The sequence below is a fragment of the Pezoporus occidentalis genome, unplaced genomic scaffold, assembly GCF_034315485.1.
Source record: "Pezoporus occidentalis ecotype Australia unplaced genomic scaffold, CSIRO_AGI_Poc_V1 ctg45, whole genome shotgun sequence".
Classification (NCBI taxonomy): Eukaryota; Metazoa; Chordata; class Aves; order Psittaciformes; family Psittacidae; genus Pezoporus; species Pezoporus occidentalis.
Window position 1 is genome coordinate 191,780 of NW_026915780.1, and position 15,740 is coordinate 207,519.

The 15,740-nt window shown below is 47.8% G+C and overlaps 2 protein-coding genes across 4 annotated transcripts in view; one reads left to right on the forward strand and one right to left on the reverse strand.

Moving 5' to 3' along the window:
- Positions 1–96: 96 nt before the first annotated feature.
- Positions 97–2,921, forward strand: NKX6-2 (NK6 homeobox 2). Its single transcript, XM_062635105.1, has 3 exons — positions 97–913; positions 1,118–1,290; positions 2,148–2,921. The coding sequence occupies exons 1-3, from the start codon at positions 499–501 to the stop codon at positions 2,394–2,396; spliced, it is 837 nt and encodes a 278-aa protein (XP_062491089.1). The 5' UTR covers positions 97–498; the 3' UTR covers positions 2,397–2,921.
- Positions 2,922–5,159: 2,238 nt separating this feature from the next.
- The window catches only part of INPP5A (inositol polyphosphate-5-phosphatase A), a 209,222-nt gene continuing 198,641 nt past the window's right edge, over positions 5,160–15,740 (reverse strand). For 2 of the 3 annotated variants that reach the window (XM_062635162.1, XM_062635161.1), the window contains exons 13-16: positions 12,435–12,546; positions 8,170–8,238; positions 6,834–6,921; positions 6,599–6,739 (exon numbers count right to left, since the gene is read on the reverse strand). In XM_062635162.1, the coding sequence (XP_062491146.1) occupies positions 6,841–6,921; positions 8,170–8,238; positions 12,435–12,546 (262 nt within the window). In that variant the 3' untranslated portion in view covers positions 6,599–6,739; positions 6,834–6,840. Of the gene's footprint in view, positions 6,740–6,833; positions 6,922–8,169; positions 8,239–12,434; positions 12,547–15,740 lie in introns of all 3 variants that reach the window. The other variant, XM_062635160.1, reaches the window with a different exon arrangement.

The following is a 15,740-nucleotide window of genomic DNA, read 5'->3' on the forward strand; positions in this document are numbered from 1 at the left end:
GGCGGCGCGGGGAGGTGGCCGCCCAATGGGCGCGGAGCTCGCCGGTGCCCGCGCGGTTATCTGCGCCCCGGGGCGCGGCACGCAGGGTCCCCGCCGCCGGGACACGCGGCCGAGGCGAGGCGCGGAACCTATCCCAGCGGCACCGGTCCCGGCCCGTCCGTTCTCCTTCTCGATCCCCGGCCCGGGGCAGCAGCCGCAGCCGGCCGGGACGCTCCGCCGGCGGGGGGCTCCTTTCCCCGGGACTCCTACCTCTGCCGGGTGGCTGCGCGGCCCCGACTTGGCTTTCGCCACTCTCCAGCCTGGACGTTCGTGGTGCGCGTCGCCGAGCGGAGGGGGCGGGCGGAGCTGCGCCGCTGTTCCCCTGCTGCCGGCAAACTTTGGTACTTGCGGCTGCTTCCATACTGCCAGCAGAAGAGGGACTGTCCCGCCAGCGCGGGGACTCGGGGCTGCAGCTGCCGGCGCCGTTGGAGACGGGCCTGCGCTCTCTGATGATCACCAATGTTAGCGGTGGGGCAGATGGATGCTAATCGCCAGAGCGCGTTCGTCCTCAGCAGTACGCCGCTGGCCGCGCTGCACAACATGGCCGAGATGAAGACCTCCCTCTTCCCCTACGCCCTGCAGAACCCCTCCGGCTTCAAGGCGCCGGCCCTGGGCGGGCTCAACACGCAGCTCCCCTTGGGGACGCCGCACGGAATAAGCGACATCCTGGGGAGGCCCGTGGGCTCCGCCAGCAACCTGCTGGGCGGGCTGCCCCGCATCAACGGGCTGGCGGCCTCGGCGGGGATGTACTTCAACCCCGCCGCAGTCTCCCGCTATCCGAAGCCGCTAGCGGAGCTGCCGGGGCGGCCGCCCATCTTCTGGCCGGGAGTGGTGCAGGGCTCTCCCTGGAGAGACCCCCGCCTCGCCTGTCCCGGTAAGTGCGCCCGGTTCCAGCGGGGGGCGCGGCCCGGGGCGGGCGGGCGCGGTGGACGGGGCGGCCGCCGCGATCCGGGACTTCCCTGCACCGAATCCTGCTCGGAGCCAGCCTCGCCCGAGGCAGCCTCGCCGCAGACCGGGCCCCGGGCTGGGACCGGTGCAGACCCGGGCTCTGACAGAGCCGTTTCTCCTCCGCTTTCAGCTCAGGCGGGGATGGTTTTGGACAAGGACGGCAAGAAGAAACACTCGCGCCCGACTTTCTCCGGGCAGCAGATTTTTGCTTTGGAGAAAACCTTCGAACAGACGAAGTACTTGGCCGGACCGGAGAGGGCCCGCCTCGCCTATTCCCTCGGGATGACCGAGAGCCAGGTGAAGGTAGGTCCCGCAGGCGCGCCGGGGCGGGCCCGGGATCCTTCTGCAGACGCCGGGGCAGCGCGGCAGCTCCTGGCTTCTGCAGCGATTGTCACCGACCAGGAGAACCGCAGCCGCGCGGCTCGTTTGTTTTAAAGTCATCTGTAATTTAAATTACGTTTGGATATTGGATAAGGATTTTAGCCCAAGTTCTACATAACCTATTCGGTCCTTAGAGTGCTTTGTGTTGCAAGCGATATAGAAAATTATATATATCAGAAACCCCCAAACAAACGAACCAATAAAAACCAAAACCAGAGGCGGAAAACAAAACCCAAAACCAAACCCAACGAACACACAGAAAAAATAAAATCAAACCCACAAACATAAAAAAAACAACAAAACGAACAAACGAAAAAAGAAACCCTAAACAAATAAACCCTAAATAGATACCCCCACCAAACCCTCAAAAATAACCCAAACCCCTCCCCAAAAAGCCGGGCAGGTAACTGCTTCCCACGGGTGAGTTTTCAGGGCAGATGCTATCCAGCAGTCGGCACGGCTTCCCTTTGCATAACCACGCAATTATTTGGCAACGACTTGAGGCGCCCCGACCCGTTGAGATGCGCTGGGCACCCAAAAAAAACTTATTTTTCTGGCCACCGTATCTCGTTTTCCACTGAAACCTCCGCTTTTACCATTGCACGGCCCCGGCTGGGGACGTCCGCGGGGTGGTCACCGGGGTGGGGGTGTTGGTGTCCCCAGCGCGTCACCTTCCGGTGGTGTCGCCGCGGCGGGACGGGGCAGCCCGGCACGGGGGAGGGTGTCGGGTCCCGGGGCGGCGGGACTGAGCCGTGCCCGGTGCCGGTGCCGGTGCCCAGGTCTGGTTCCAGAACAGACGGACCAAGTGGCGGAAGCGGCACGCGGCGGAAATGGCCTCGGCGAAGAAGAAGCACGACTCAGAGACGGAGAAGCTGAAGGAGAGCTCGGACAATGAGGACGATGAGGAGTACAACAAGCCCCTCGACCCCAACTCCGACGACGAAAAAATCACGCGGCTACTGAAGAAGCACAAACCCACGGCCCTGTCCCTGGTGAGCCCCTGCAGCACCAGCTCGGATACCTTGTGAGGGCCCCGGCGGCATGGCAGAGAGGGGTGTTGTACAGCCCAAGATGTATGTGAGATGTATATATTTTTTACAGAATAAGTTATGAAATTATTTTCTCTCTCATCGGTGTAAATTTCAAAGGAATTTTTCCAGCGTTTTGGGGTTTTGTTTCGTGTCCCGTTGAGGTTTGCTCCTCTTTCTTTTCACCGTCTTGCAGATTTCCTTCTCCTAACAATCAGATTTTGTTACGTTTTCTATGGGTCGCCAAATCCAAGCTCAGCCACTTTGTATAAATTTCAGATTTTGTGCTGTATATTTCTAGTGTAAAAAATGGCTGTTTTCTTTCAATCCCTCCCTCTACTATGTGTTTTGGCGGTTTGGTTTCTCCTGCCTCCGGATTTTATGCTTAATAATATCAAAAGAGAGAAAACGACCCAAAAAAGCACTAGAGGAAAATGGACACTTGATTTTACATTGGGATCAAATAATGTCTCCACGCGGGTTGGAAAGACTTTGTATAAATCAATAAATTATTTAACAAGCTTCTGCTTTAGCCTGCTTTTTCCCGCATTACCTCCGTTTGGGCTATGGGGCCGAGGGGCGGAGGCTCTGGGAGCGCGGGGCCGCGCGGTTTCTGGCCTTCGCTCCCTCGCCTGGGGGCTCTGACCTGCCCTTCGCTGCCCTCGCCCGGCGTTCCCCTGCTCCTCCGCCGTGGTGGGGCCGTGGTTGGGCGCTCCCGCGCACGGCCGGTCGCTCACATCGGTACCGCCACCCCGCCCGGAGCTGGGTGCCCGGCCCCGCCGCTCCGCGAGGGGACGAGGACGCGCTGAGGTCGCTGGGCTGAGCCGGGCACTGCCTCAAGGGAACTCGGACCTGGGACCCCCCGAACACCCCCGGAAAGAAGATACACGGGACTGAACGTGCAGTCCCGAACCTGCCGTGGGCAGGGGCCGTGGCAGCGCCGGTTCCCAGCACCGAAACCGTTTTGGTGCCCGCCGGCAGGCGATGCGCTGTGCTCCGTGGAGGGGACGCGTCCCACCGGGCTGTCCGTCTATCGGCCGCTGCAAAAAGCCGGGAGGTGAACACACCGACCTGGCGGCGGGGTCCGTAAACAGCGACCTCGCGAGCCCCCGGCCCGCACCCGGCACTGGCGGCCCTGCACCTACCGGCGGGGTCACGACCTGCCCATAACGAGACCCAGGTAACGGAGCAGCCGTCGAGCTGCCACGCAGCTGCCCGGGCACGTCGGAAGCGCAGCGGGTGCCAGCCGCTAACCGCGCTGCCTTTTAGCCGTTTACTTAATTTAATGAATGAGCCATTCTGTTCCTTCCGCCTCCCAGCTACTGCTTCGCAGCCTGAACAAAAGCAACGGCCACTCCGCGGGCCGGCCGCGTTCCACCGGCGGAGGACAGCGCCCCTGGGGGCGGCCGTGACACGCTCCGGCACCGCGGGGCGGTTACGAGTCCCGGTGCTGCCCGCAGCCGTCTTCCACAGCACTGGGCCGGATTTGCGCTCCCGGGCTCCCTGACCGTGGGCGGCTGCGGCCTCTGCCCGCCAGCCCGACGGGAACCGAGAGCTGCGGCCCCGCTGCCCACCGCCGCTGCTCCCCGGTGGCTGCACGGGGTCCGCGGCCCCGCGCGGCTATGCTCCCTCCCCGCAGCTGCGGAGCGGCGGCCCCGGCCTGCCTCGGGACAAATCTCGCTAAGAGGAAGGGCAGCAAAGGCTCTGATCGGCGCCTCCCCCCGCCGGGACCCCCGGCCCGCCTGTGCCGCTCCCCCCAGGCCGCTGGTCTCGCTAGTCCTATTTATTTCCCTCGGACCCGGGCAGCTCCTCGGTTCGGGGGACGGGACTGGGGGTCCTGCAAGTCATTACTCACTGAGAGCAGGGCCTGCCGGGACCTCGCTCGAGCTGCACCGCGGTTACAGACGGAGCAGATCAAGTTTATAAACTGCTCTTGGGCTCTGAGCACTCCGAGACAGGCCGCTGACCGCTGCCGCCGCAGCGATGAACCGGAGCCGGCCTTGCGGCTCCTAAGGAGAAACGACCAAATGAAGCCCACCCGCATCTGCAAGTCGGATCATTCACACCTGCGGCTCTCTGCCTGCCTGGGAGCGCAGTTAAAGCGGCCCGCGGAGCCCCAGCACCTGCGCTCGGGGATGACCGCTCGGTGCTTCGCGGAGCGGGGCCCTGGCGCTGCGCAGAGACCGACAGCGGTCTTGGGGCCGGATCCCCCAGCTGCGGGCGGGAGCGCTGCCGGTAACGGCCCCGCTCGGGCGTCGCTCAGCGCCGAAGCTGCGTTTTACGAGTTCCTGCGGGCTCAGTTTAAGACTCGTCGAGTTACTGTGACCGGTCACCGCTGCCCTGCGCCTGCAGCCCGGCGGGGTCCGCATTCACAGCCTCCCGCTCTACGGCTGCGGCGAGTGAACGAGGCTCCATCACGAGCTTGACCAGGCAGCGGGTTTTCTGCACCCGGGGGTAGTCAGGAAGGAGCTCACGGTGGCAAATTCATCTTGCTGCTGCGCGCTGGCATCTCCTGAACAGCTCACAGTCACGTAACTCCCCGTGCATTAGCACTCCAACGCAAACTCCAAAACGTCTTTTCCTCGGTTTGTCTTGTGTTTTGGTTAACTCTGCGAGCTGCATTCTGCAACACGGGTTCCCATCTGAGAAATACCCCGTTAACTGGCAGGAGATTAAAAGGTAACTCATTAATAAGATATGTGACAATTAAATAATTTCCCTGTAGTCCCCAATGCTCAAATTAAAGGGACAGATACAACCGCATTCACCATGATTAGTTTTATTGCTTGAGAACCAGAGTACTCGTTTCTAAAGGCCTTCGAAGTTATGAGTTGAGTTTGCTTAAATAGAATTACTGTGTGGTTATAATGCAACATGGCACAACGACGATACAGAGCTGCAACACCCGCTGGGCAACAGCACTTAACAGAAACCCAGCTTGTACTGCTGAGAACACACTCTGCAAGCAGACATCAAATCATTTTCAATGGTAGTGATTTATACCAAAATCAAGCATCAATCTAATGCCATCACGCAGTCCATGAACTCTGTAGTGTTCTAAATTAAATCAATAAAACATACATTTGTGTTTCATCAACAGACTCCCTAATTACCTTTTAATGTTTTATTTAGTGGTGGGAGAAAAATGTTCGTAACGAGGTTATATTATAGCTGCACCGAGCTACTAACCAGGAAAATTTACAGTTGTTTTTTTTTTTTCTTCTTTTAACACTGTATAAATACAGTCTGTGTCCAATACAGCTGCTACCTGAAGCAGACTATCATTCTCTTCTCCCGTGTTGTTATTATTTCAATATAGAATACTTGGCACCATAAACAGTAACAAAAGACAGACAAAACCAGTTTACAAAATTCTGGAAAGTTACACCCAAACCTAGCTAAGAACTTCACATTCAATCCTTAATATTACATAGAAAGAAGGGATTATAGGAGTAACAAAGTGAAACTGCTAATATATGTGCTATATAGTATGCTATATATATCTGTATCCAGGATGGCACTGCTATATATTATTTATTATATAAATGTTGGCTGTTGATGTACACTTAACTAAACCTGCTAGGACTCGGGCACTAACTGCTGATATGGCACTCTCAAGCATTCATATTGGAAAGTATATTTAGCATAAGTTTTGGTCAGGTTTATAAATTATTTATATATCTGTGTATATATACACATACATACATATATATACACACACATATATGTATGTATAGAAAGCAGCTGCTGTGTGATTCAAAAACCATGTAACATGGCAGTATAGTAAATAACATGAGAAAAAAAATTATAAAAATGAAAACCAAAATACTAAAACTAAAAACACAAACCATAAACCTTGGTCAACAAAGAAAATACCATTTAAAACCATCGATAGCTCTATCTATACAATCCAATGTACAAAACCCCAAAGTGGTAAAGATATATAATGTTAGGCATGACACCTTTAGAAGTTCATAATATGCTTTTCCACATTGACAAACACTTACTAAAAGTTGAAAGTCGTGAAATCTAAAATACAGAACATCTCTGCTGTCTATTTAGAGTTTTGGCAACAGAATCGTGACATATATATAAAAAATAATTCCACGTTTCTACTTGATGTCACATGAACATACAAGACAGTGAGGTATGTGAGGCTTTTCTCAAACAGAGTCCAGATGCTGAAGCATAGTGTACGATCAGCAGTCTAAAAATGTGGCACTCGGGACTTGATTTATCAATACAGCTGTTAGGATTAAGTGTTTCTGTTCGTGGTGTGCTCCTTCCCTCCTGCTACAGGCTGGCTTCACGGAAAATCTTCTCGTTCCGTTGGCATCTTTTTCCTGTTGCAGAATTGGCAGGTTTTTAAAAAGAAAAATAAACACAGGGGAAATGTTGTAGAGAATATAAACGTAGAGGAAAAAAAATGATATTTACCACCACATCACTGCACGACACAACACTTGTGCACATTTGCAATAGGTTTACCTGCCCCAGCAGCTATTCGAAAGGACAGGAACACAGGCTGCAGCAAGTCAGGGAAAAATAGAAGTTACATGTTTGAAATGGAACCATTATGTTTTCACAGTCAGCAGTAAACACAACAAAAATTCCTCTAAGACTGGGAACAAAACAGTGCAAGCATTTTTCTGATTAATCTAGCTACAAAATGCACAGGAGAACTCCATCATCTTCCTACAGATCTCTGCTCCCCTTGAAGTCTAAGGGGAAATTTGCCCCTGATTTCCACAGAAAGAGGCTCTGGTTTTAGACACAGCTCCCCCTTATCACTGATTGCATCAGTGCTCTGCTGCAACTGCATGCTAAAAAGATCTGCGTTAGGTACACCAGTGACAAGGGAAAGAGATTTCTGGTTGTGAGCTGGCTGCCCTGCAGCTGCTGACACGCTGAGCTTCCCATCTCACCGTAGCAGTGAGTAAACTGCTGTAGTTTAAAACCCGACTTGGGTATATCTGGACAAATACCTTAAGCACATTCTTCCTTAGAACGACACCACTGTCTCACAAGAACTCTTGACCATGAAAGTAAATACAGGCATGTATTTGTGAATTTGGATGCATGCATACACATGTGGTTACCCACTATCCATCACTGAATTAACACTCAAGAGGCTTAGTGCTGTCTGACGCATTACCACTATCATATAGTTTACAAGTTTCTACATGAGTTTTTATAGGTCTTGTATTGTTTTACTCTGGGCTTTCAGAGCTTTCCTCCTCCTCCTTGATCAGCTTTTTTCAAAGAGAGCAAACACTCAGTTTGGCTGGATTCCTGACTGTGCTTCCCACCTGCTATCTGCAGCAGAGAAGGTTGTAAAATTCTGTCTTGGCGCTGCCAATATGTTGTTTTACTAACGAGCAGCGAGGCACCAACTTCATGGAATCTATGCCTTGGAAGCTTTTTTAATAACCTAGTAAAAAGTGGGTTTTCAACTACAATCAAGCTACTTCTGTTTTACAGCAAGAGTCGTAAGCGCACAGACAGCTGCTGCTCCTCTTCATTTTGTATTGTGCCACACTTCCAGCCTAGAGCCCATCATCCTGTTCTTTATTTTATTTCATACAAGTGCCTACTCTAATATACTGTCTGCTTTCAGTTGAATTCAACTTTAAAACATTTTCAAGTCTTTAAATTGAAAATAGGAGAGAGATATAGTTGACTTAAACATAGAGTTAACAGAAACTACTGCACACATTCTTCGTCCTCATGAGAAAGACTTAGGAGATACAGTCTAAATGTTTGGCTTATTTACCTTGTGATCCCCCATGCAGACATTAGGCCCAATGTGGTCATATATTACTATCTTCTCATCATTTTCTGACTAGTTAAAAGAAAAAGAAACACAACAAACCCCTGGTCAGTGCAGGCATTCTCTGCATTACACACACAGAAAGAAACACAGAAATGATTTATGCAAATAGTTCAAACCAGCTTCTGAGCAAAGCAACATAAACACATCTTCATTTGGCTTCTCCAGAGAAAGACCACGTAGAATGAGCTTTTATGTCCAGTGCTGTTTGCAGTCATTTGTGTAATTTGTCCATGCAAAATAACTGACAAAATCACTGCACCTACTCCTTGCCACTGGGACCTCAAGACATTTTAACAATTGGGTGGGTGAAATGAATGGCTTGGGTATGATGCATCCAGCCTTCTGCCAGGGACATGCAGTCAGTGCATTTGGCCAGTCCTTTTTTAAGAGCAGCACACAATTTTTACTGAATGAGGTGCGATAGATGCTGTTCTTCAAATTAAATGCAATCCACATTGCCTTCTAAGAGCATCTGATTTCACCATATAGGTGATTTTAAATGTTTGGAGAAGGGAATGAATTTACAGTTTATGAGTATAAACTTTAACCTTTCTATGAGACATATTTCTTCTTCTGAAAAAAACTATCAACTTTAAGAAAACCAGGAAGTGAAAGATGACATTCCTCCAGACTCCATTATGAATCACTTTCATTTTGTTCCATGTTGAACTCTATCCTTATGCACTGACTTCTTTAGGATTTGTAACTTAACGAATAATAAAACGTACTCATCTTTCTGTCACTTGCAATAAATGTCATTTTGAGAATCTGTTTTGATTCTCAAGCACAATACTTCAGGAATAAATACAAAACCACTGCCATACAAGACGATTTCTTATGCTGAACAATTCCTATGAGCTAATTAAACCTGCGATCTGCACACTCCCAAGTCTAATACAATCATAGATGTGCTTTAAAGCAGTTGGCAATACTAATTTATTTTGTACGAAACAGTCAAGACTTTCTCATCTGTAATCAGTCAAGTTTACTGGGCATTAACTTTATATAAACAGTAGCATTTAGGACTATAAAGTTAAAACTGAATTATCTTTAATGCAGTAAGGAAGCTTAAGGTCAGATTTACTTTATAGCATGGTTGTCTGCCAAAAATATAAAAACATAACCTTCTGCATTGTATGCATGAGCACTTTCCAATATTTCAAGATCATAATGCCACCAGCATCGGAAGTGGGGATACATTCATCAAAAGTGACTTGATAATTTACAAAGGCAGCATAAAATTGTGGATTTTCAACTGCATAATCTTTAGACAGATAAACAAATTACAGCGGTGCACAAGCAGAAACAATATACACTTGGCTGAGCATTCATTACTTCATGCTATCAGGCATCAAGGCAGCTCCCTAGCAGTGGGCAACCTTTGGTGTTTTAGGGCTCAGGAAGCATAAAATAACATGATGGTGAGGTAACCGACCATGGCATGATAGATGATGTTGCATGAAAGCTGTTTACAGCCCATGTCTGTACAATCTGTAATGCCTACTGTGGAGCTGAGCACACTGTACAGTGTGGCAATTTGTGCACCCTGTCCTTTCTTTACATGGGATTAAAATGCAGATTTACCAGAGTTTTGTTTTAAATAAAATATAGAATTGCAAAGTGAGAAAAATAAATTCTTTATTTGCCTATAAGAAAAATGAATACAGCAAAATAATTACCTGCCTCAGAATATTCAATACCTAGCTACAGCCAGAAATTCTTTACAATTTCATATATATTTGTGTTTGAAGGATATGTCATAGTGTAACGAGTTAATTAAAATCTGCTTTTACTTTCTTCGCAGTTCCTTTTAAAGCTCCAAAGCCTCTGCAATGGAGTAAATTCTCAAAGGCAAGGCAAATAGTGCTTGCTGTGCAGAACCACAGAAACCTGTAAGGTCATTTTGCCCTTTCCTCTATCACTTCAGCATTCTTTTCTACTAAATATTTCCATTAAGCTTTATGGGCCAGACTTGCAGCCTGGTTTTGAGCTGGGTAAGCTGGCTCCTTTCTCTGTACAAACTCCCTGAGGGAAGCCACTGTGCTGTGCGGCCTCATGCCCAGCTGCAACCTTGTGTACGCGCTTCTGGAGATGTCCCACACTGCGGGCTCGGAATTTGCAAACGCAGGGACAAAATTCTGTGCGTTTTAAATGTAACTTTGAAGGATCCAACCATTGGGCTTCTGGCCCATGGAGACCGAGAACTGGGCTGAGCGACCTCACAGTTACACGTTTCTGTAACGCTCTAACTTGGCTTTCCTTTGTTTAATTTTCTCCCATTATATCCAAGTTATACCCCCTAGATAATCTGAAAGAATTCCTTTCCCTCTGTACTGTTTACACTCTTCAAGCCTTTGTGTACACTTCTATCTGCTTATTCACAGCTTTAAAAAAAAAAACTTCCCTCATTGGCCACTCTTTCCATGGTTTTAAACCTTTGTTCTTCAGGAATTTCATGGGCACCAAGTACTAGGTTTTGATATTTTGGGTAAAGTCTCACTTTTTCATAGGATATTTCTGTCCAACAAGATCAGATAACACTGATTTTGACATTACTGTTTAAAGCCTATGTTCCTCTCAGCTCCACGGTATTTTAATTAAATCCTGTAGTACAGGCATTGTCTAAAGTTCTGGGTGAAGCTTCAAGCTCTCTTGCAGACACTTCTTACACATTACAATAAGTGAGGAAGAACATTGAATGGAAATTTGAGTAGCTATGGAAAAAATCTTCTCAGCCTTTCAGTGAGTTATATACTGCAAAGCAAACAGTCTAATCATGAGACAAATAACCCTGATGAGAGAGAGAAACAGGTTATAAACTTCAGGAGAGCAAGTTTCAAGGGTTCCGTTAATCTAAACAGAAGAAAAAAGAAGCCATGAAACTACAGAATACAGATTTCTTTGAGAAGATGATTTTCTGCAATTCACTCCCATTCAGCTGCATTACTTATAAAAGCAACATACAGACAGACACACGGCAATTTCGGGTTTGGCGAGTCTGTTCTGTATCTGACAGTCAGATAGTCTGGTCAGCAGGATAACCTCAACACTGCAAGTCACAGCACATTCACCCTTCTGTTGTGCTCGTGGCCAAGGCTGGGAACAGGAGGGAAAGCTTAGCTCAGGGCAGAAAGGCCTGGGTGGGATCTCCTGATATCATACATGATTTCCTGATGTGTTCTTGGTCCTTTACAACAGCTGGTACCTAGTATAAACAGGACGGCTCCCCAGCTACCACAGGCAAGCATACAGGAAAATCAGAGGCAGTGTGAGCTGGCTCATGTAACTGCTGACCTGGTTCAGTGTTTCCAAGGAAAGGAAGAGAGCAGAGGGCAGTAAGCAGGAGAGAGAGAAAATGAGGGAAAAGGAAAATTGGAAAGCTCCTGACCTCTGTCTAGATCAACCCTGGGTGGAACATCACCAGGTTTACCTTACTGCTGTAATTAAAACCCCAAGGGGAACTATAGGTTCTAAAAATGTTGTACAATGGTATTTTTAAAGCTCCAGTGGAATGTCTAAATTGAGGCACTTAATAAGTGTACCAAGGTTAGGAGCCTACCTGTTGGAGACTCTGCCTTCATTCAGGGGACAGTGATAGGAGATTTGGCCTATCTAGGAACTAACATACTCTTAGGAAATCCAGTTCTCACCATCAGCAACAGAAGGAACTTAAATCTACCACACTCGTAACTCGGGTCCCTCAAGCTGTTGCCACACAGGTTTTTCTTCCAGTAGTATTACTCCTCAGTCAGCAGCCACTCCTGCTTCTGTTTGCGTCTGAGCTGAAGCCTCAGCAAGGGCTGCTCGTGCTGCTGTGCAGTGGGCTGGGGACTGATGGGGCTTTATTTTCTGTTATTCTTGTTTAAAAAGAGGCAGGTTTCCCATCGGCCTGCACCCCAGGGCAGCACTGACACACACAGGAGAGACCGCAGCAGCCAGCGCTGGCAGCTCATGTACCACAAGAGGCGTTTGTGACACCTTGGGCTTTGGTAACTGCCAACAGTTCAACTGGGACAAACCTGCATTCTTGGGTGGGAGGCACTGGAGGCATAACGGTTCATTACTGCCATGGTAAGCTGTCTTAGCGTGGTGTTTGCTACAGGCAACTGAAAATCCAGGAACAAGCAGAAGTGTATCAGCCCTACCCACCTCTGCTGAAGGTAAACATACGTGGAGCCGCGGTGTGGCTGCAGGTCTGTACTTACTTTCAAAATGAGCTCCTTGGCTGAGTGGGACATCAGGATTCTGTCACACCAGGCTGGACATCTTGTATTCATGTACTGCTTTCCCTGGCTGGAGTCCTCACTGTACGGGTAACTGCAAACAAATCACAATCACAGCCATCAGCAACTCCTTGGAAGCAGCCAAAAACCTCTGGCTCAATCAACCACATTAATTAAAAGATGTCACTGGCAAAAAGCAGCTCTTTTAGACTCTTCTCAAATTTATCATCCTTCTTTTCTCCTTCCCCTTTCTTTCTCATGTGCTCTTTCTCTGTTTCTCTTCTTATATCTACCACTCTTCTTCAGGTCAACACATTAAGACACATACAGTCTCTGAACTCTTCCCTCCTACTTTGCAGTTTTGCATGTGAAAGTGTTTAAAGACAGAAAACTACCTGTATGAAAGTATGAAAATCATTTCAACAGCTCAAGCCCAGAGCAGGCTGCTGGCTGTGACCATGGAAAATAAATAAAGAGAAGATGAAACAGGAAACCTAGGGGAAAAACAAGTTCATCTCACAGGATTTCTTTGCAGGGTTCTCTCAAGGATGGCTATCCAGGAATGTTTTAACAGAAAATAGTTCAGAGCACTGGGATCTCTGCAGCTGTACACAACCCCCACCTGTATGGATTCTCTGAGCCTGACAGAAGGGAAGGGATGACACAAAAGCAGGCTCTTCAGGGGATTTCTGCAGAGCCAAGGAATTGGGAATAAGGTTTAAGGACAATGATACTGACTACATAAGGTCCTGTACCTTTACATGAAACTGTGTTAACAGATGCAAATTATTCCGTAAAGGCATCTGGAATAGAAGCTGATTAAATGGTAGTTATGCTGTGGGGTCACTGTAAATGTGCTATGTGATCTCCAGTGTGTTATAACTTACCTTTAAAAGGCAACAGAACCTGTTTAATTTAACCTACAGAACAGTCAGAAGTAAGCTAACTCAACATGCCTGTGTGAACCACAGGCTGAAATCACCTAAAGGACCTGAAGTGGCAGCCTCCGGTTCAACTGCTGGGAGCCTAAAGCCAAAGCTTTCGTTCGTTTATCCAGATGTTTAGTATGACAGAACTTTGAATGTGATGATGGCTCAGCATGCTGCAAGGCCCTCTTTTTTTCCCAGACCATTTCCAAAACGGCATGGGGAAGCAGCCAAAGAGAAGTTTGGGGGAAATCCAGGGCATTTGTGACTCAGTTTCTTGAATATTGGTCCTGAATGAACTGAAGTTTATCCTTGATGAATACATCATGAGGCTGATGCATATTATCTACACATGTATGTTGGGTGTATTTAAAATGACATTCGCATTTTGTTCTGCTCATCACTTTATTCATAAAGGAAATACTGAGGTTTTTCTGACGTGTGTTAAGAAAGCATTTCTGGCATTGCAACAAAAAGGTTTGCATGCTTGAAGAGAAACTTATTTACCGCCCTACTTGGTGGGATGCTCTGAAACTGAGACATATAGCTTTCTACCAAATGGGTTTACAAGCTACACTGCCATTAAAAAGATTAGCCATGGCAAGCATCCAAAGAAAGCGCACTGAACGTACTGGAACAAACCAGTGATCTCAGTACCTTTTCCACCTCATCAAACCTAACAAGACTCATTTTCAAAACATATTATGAGAATTCAATTTGCTGCTTCACTGACGTACAGAAGCACAGCTTATTTCTGAGTGTCTCTGAAATACTTTGATGATGTAATACTGTTGGTAGTAGAAGCTCTTTGTCTGCAATTTAAGGGTTGACTTTTTCTGGTAACCTCTTTCTTTAGGTACTCAAGAACCCCACACAGCTGAAGCAACTTCTTATGACATAAGGTAGAAGAATCAATCACATCGCATCTAATCCTTCCTTTTACAGCATTAACTGTATGGCTTTTAAAGTATGATGTTCCGCACCTGGAATGATCTGTTACTGCTCTGTGCTGGAGCATTTCATCCGAGAGCCCATATTCTATGAAATGGTATTTATCAATTTGCTTTATTGATCTTAACGTTTCACAGGGTGAAAACTTCTGCCAATTTTTCAAGGTCTTTAGCGCTGATCACCCAGTCAAGAAGTTACTGCAGTTTACAAATATCTTTGACAAGTCGGATTTCTAGTGGCTGTGACAGAGATGAAAATAAAATGCTGCAAAAGTTATCCAGACAAAATGATCTGTAGGTAATAATTTTATACCATAAAGTGGGGCAAGCTCTTCTTTTTATAAGGCAGCATCCTTCCTTCAAGCCAGAAGTGTGGAGCACTCTGTCTTGCTGCACCCTAAGGAGTAAGGCTTCTGCCTCCCCACCACTGCCTCCCTGGCTTGTGCAAGTCTCATTCAGTGAAATGCTGACACAGATGTAATAAAAAATCCTAACTAGCTATGCCCCCCAAACTCTTTTCTCTCCCACTTCATGCTCTAGAAGGATCACAAGTACTTCGGAATAAGGAGGCTTCCTTTGCAGATGGGCTCAAAAAGCGGTTGTGACTCAGAATTGCTGGGAGGGATGCTTCTTTGTGACTTAACAGGTTGTGGGGACAGAAGAGTTTGGTTTATTATATGCCATTTATCTTCACTAGATTTTTGCAAATAAAAGCTGCACTAGAGGTTTCTGGAATAGGACTGTCACCCAAGAGATTGTCATGAAACATGCTGCTGAATGCATGCTATTCCAGAATAATTTTTCACACAAGATGCACTCCAGTAGCTGTCTCCGTCATCCTGGTTCTGTAGTTAAGTGAACAACAGTATGAAAATGGTGTGACTCTTTCCAGAACTGAATCATCTTCTTGTGAACTCTGAAGCTTTGACATGGTTGGAACACTTGTAAGGTTTTTTTCCTCTATGGATACTCTGGTGTCTCACATGATGTTACCTCACCGGGATGCCTTCCAGCCAGCTAATGGGATTTAAAACCAGTCAACAGAAGCAAAAGAGGAGACAGACAGTTGCAGAAGCTTTTGGGGAAGCCAGGGTGATGATTCTGGTGCTGCCATAAGAGAGATGATGTTGCAAAAAACAAAGACACAAGGAAAACAGGGGAAGCCTCAGAACTGCCACACATGACCTGGCTCAGTTTGTCTCGTGCACAAAGCCTGTCACCAGAATGCAGCCTCTGGCTCTGCTCCTGTGCTCCCCACAAACACAGGGACATCTCCCAAGGCTGGCAGCTTAGCCCCGCAACCATGAGGGCTGTGGAGCACCCAACAGGACAACTAACAGGGGAGCATGTATTTTGGGAAAAGCAGGACATAAGACATGACATTCATTTTGCTCCTGCAATAGAACAAGTGC

Excerpts from the sequence above, each read along its gene's own strand:
- NKX6-2 (XM_062635105.1), top strand. The coding sequence starts at position 499 with ATGTTAGCGGTGGGGCAGATGGATGCTAATCGCCAGAGCGCGTTCGTC. Across the intron at positions 914-1,117 it reads CCCCCGCCTCGCCTGTCCCG|CTCAGGCGGGGATGGTTTTG; the intron begins GTAAGTGCGCCC and ends CTCCGCTTTCAG. Across the intron at positions 1,291-2,147 it reads TGACCGAGAGCCAGGTGAAG|GTCTGGTTCCAGAACAGACG; the intron begins GTAGGTCCCGCA and ends GCCGGTGCCCAG.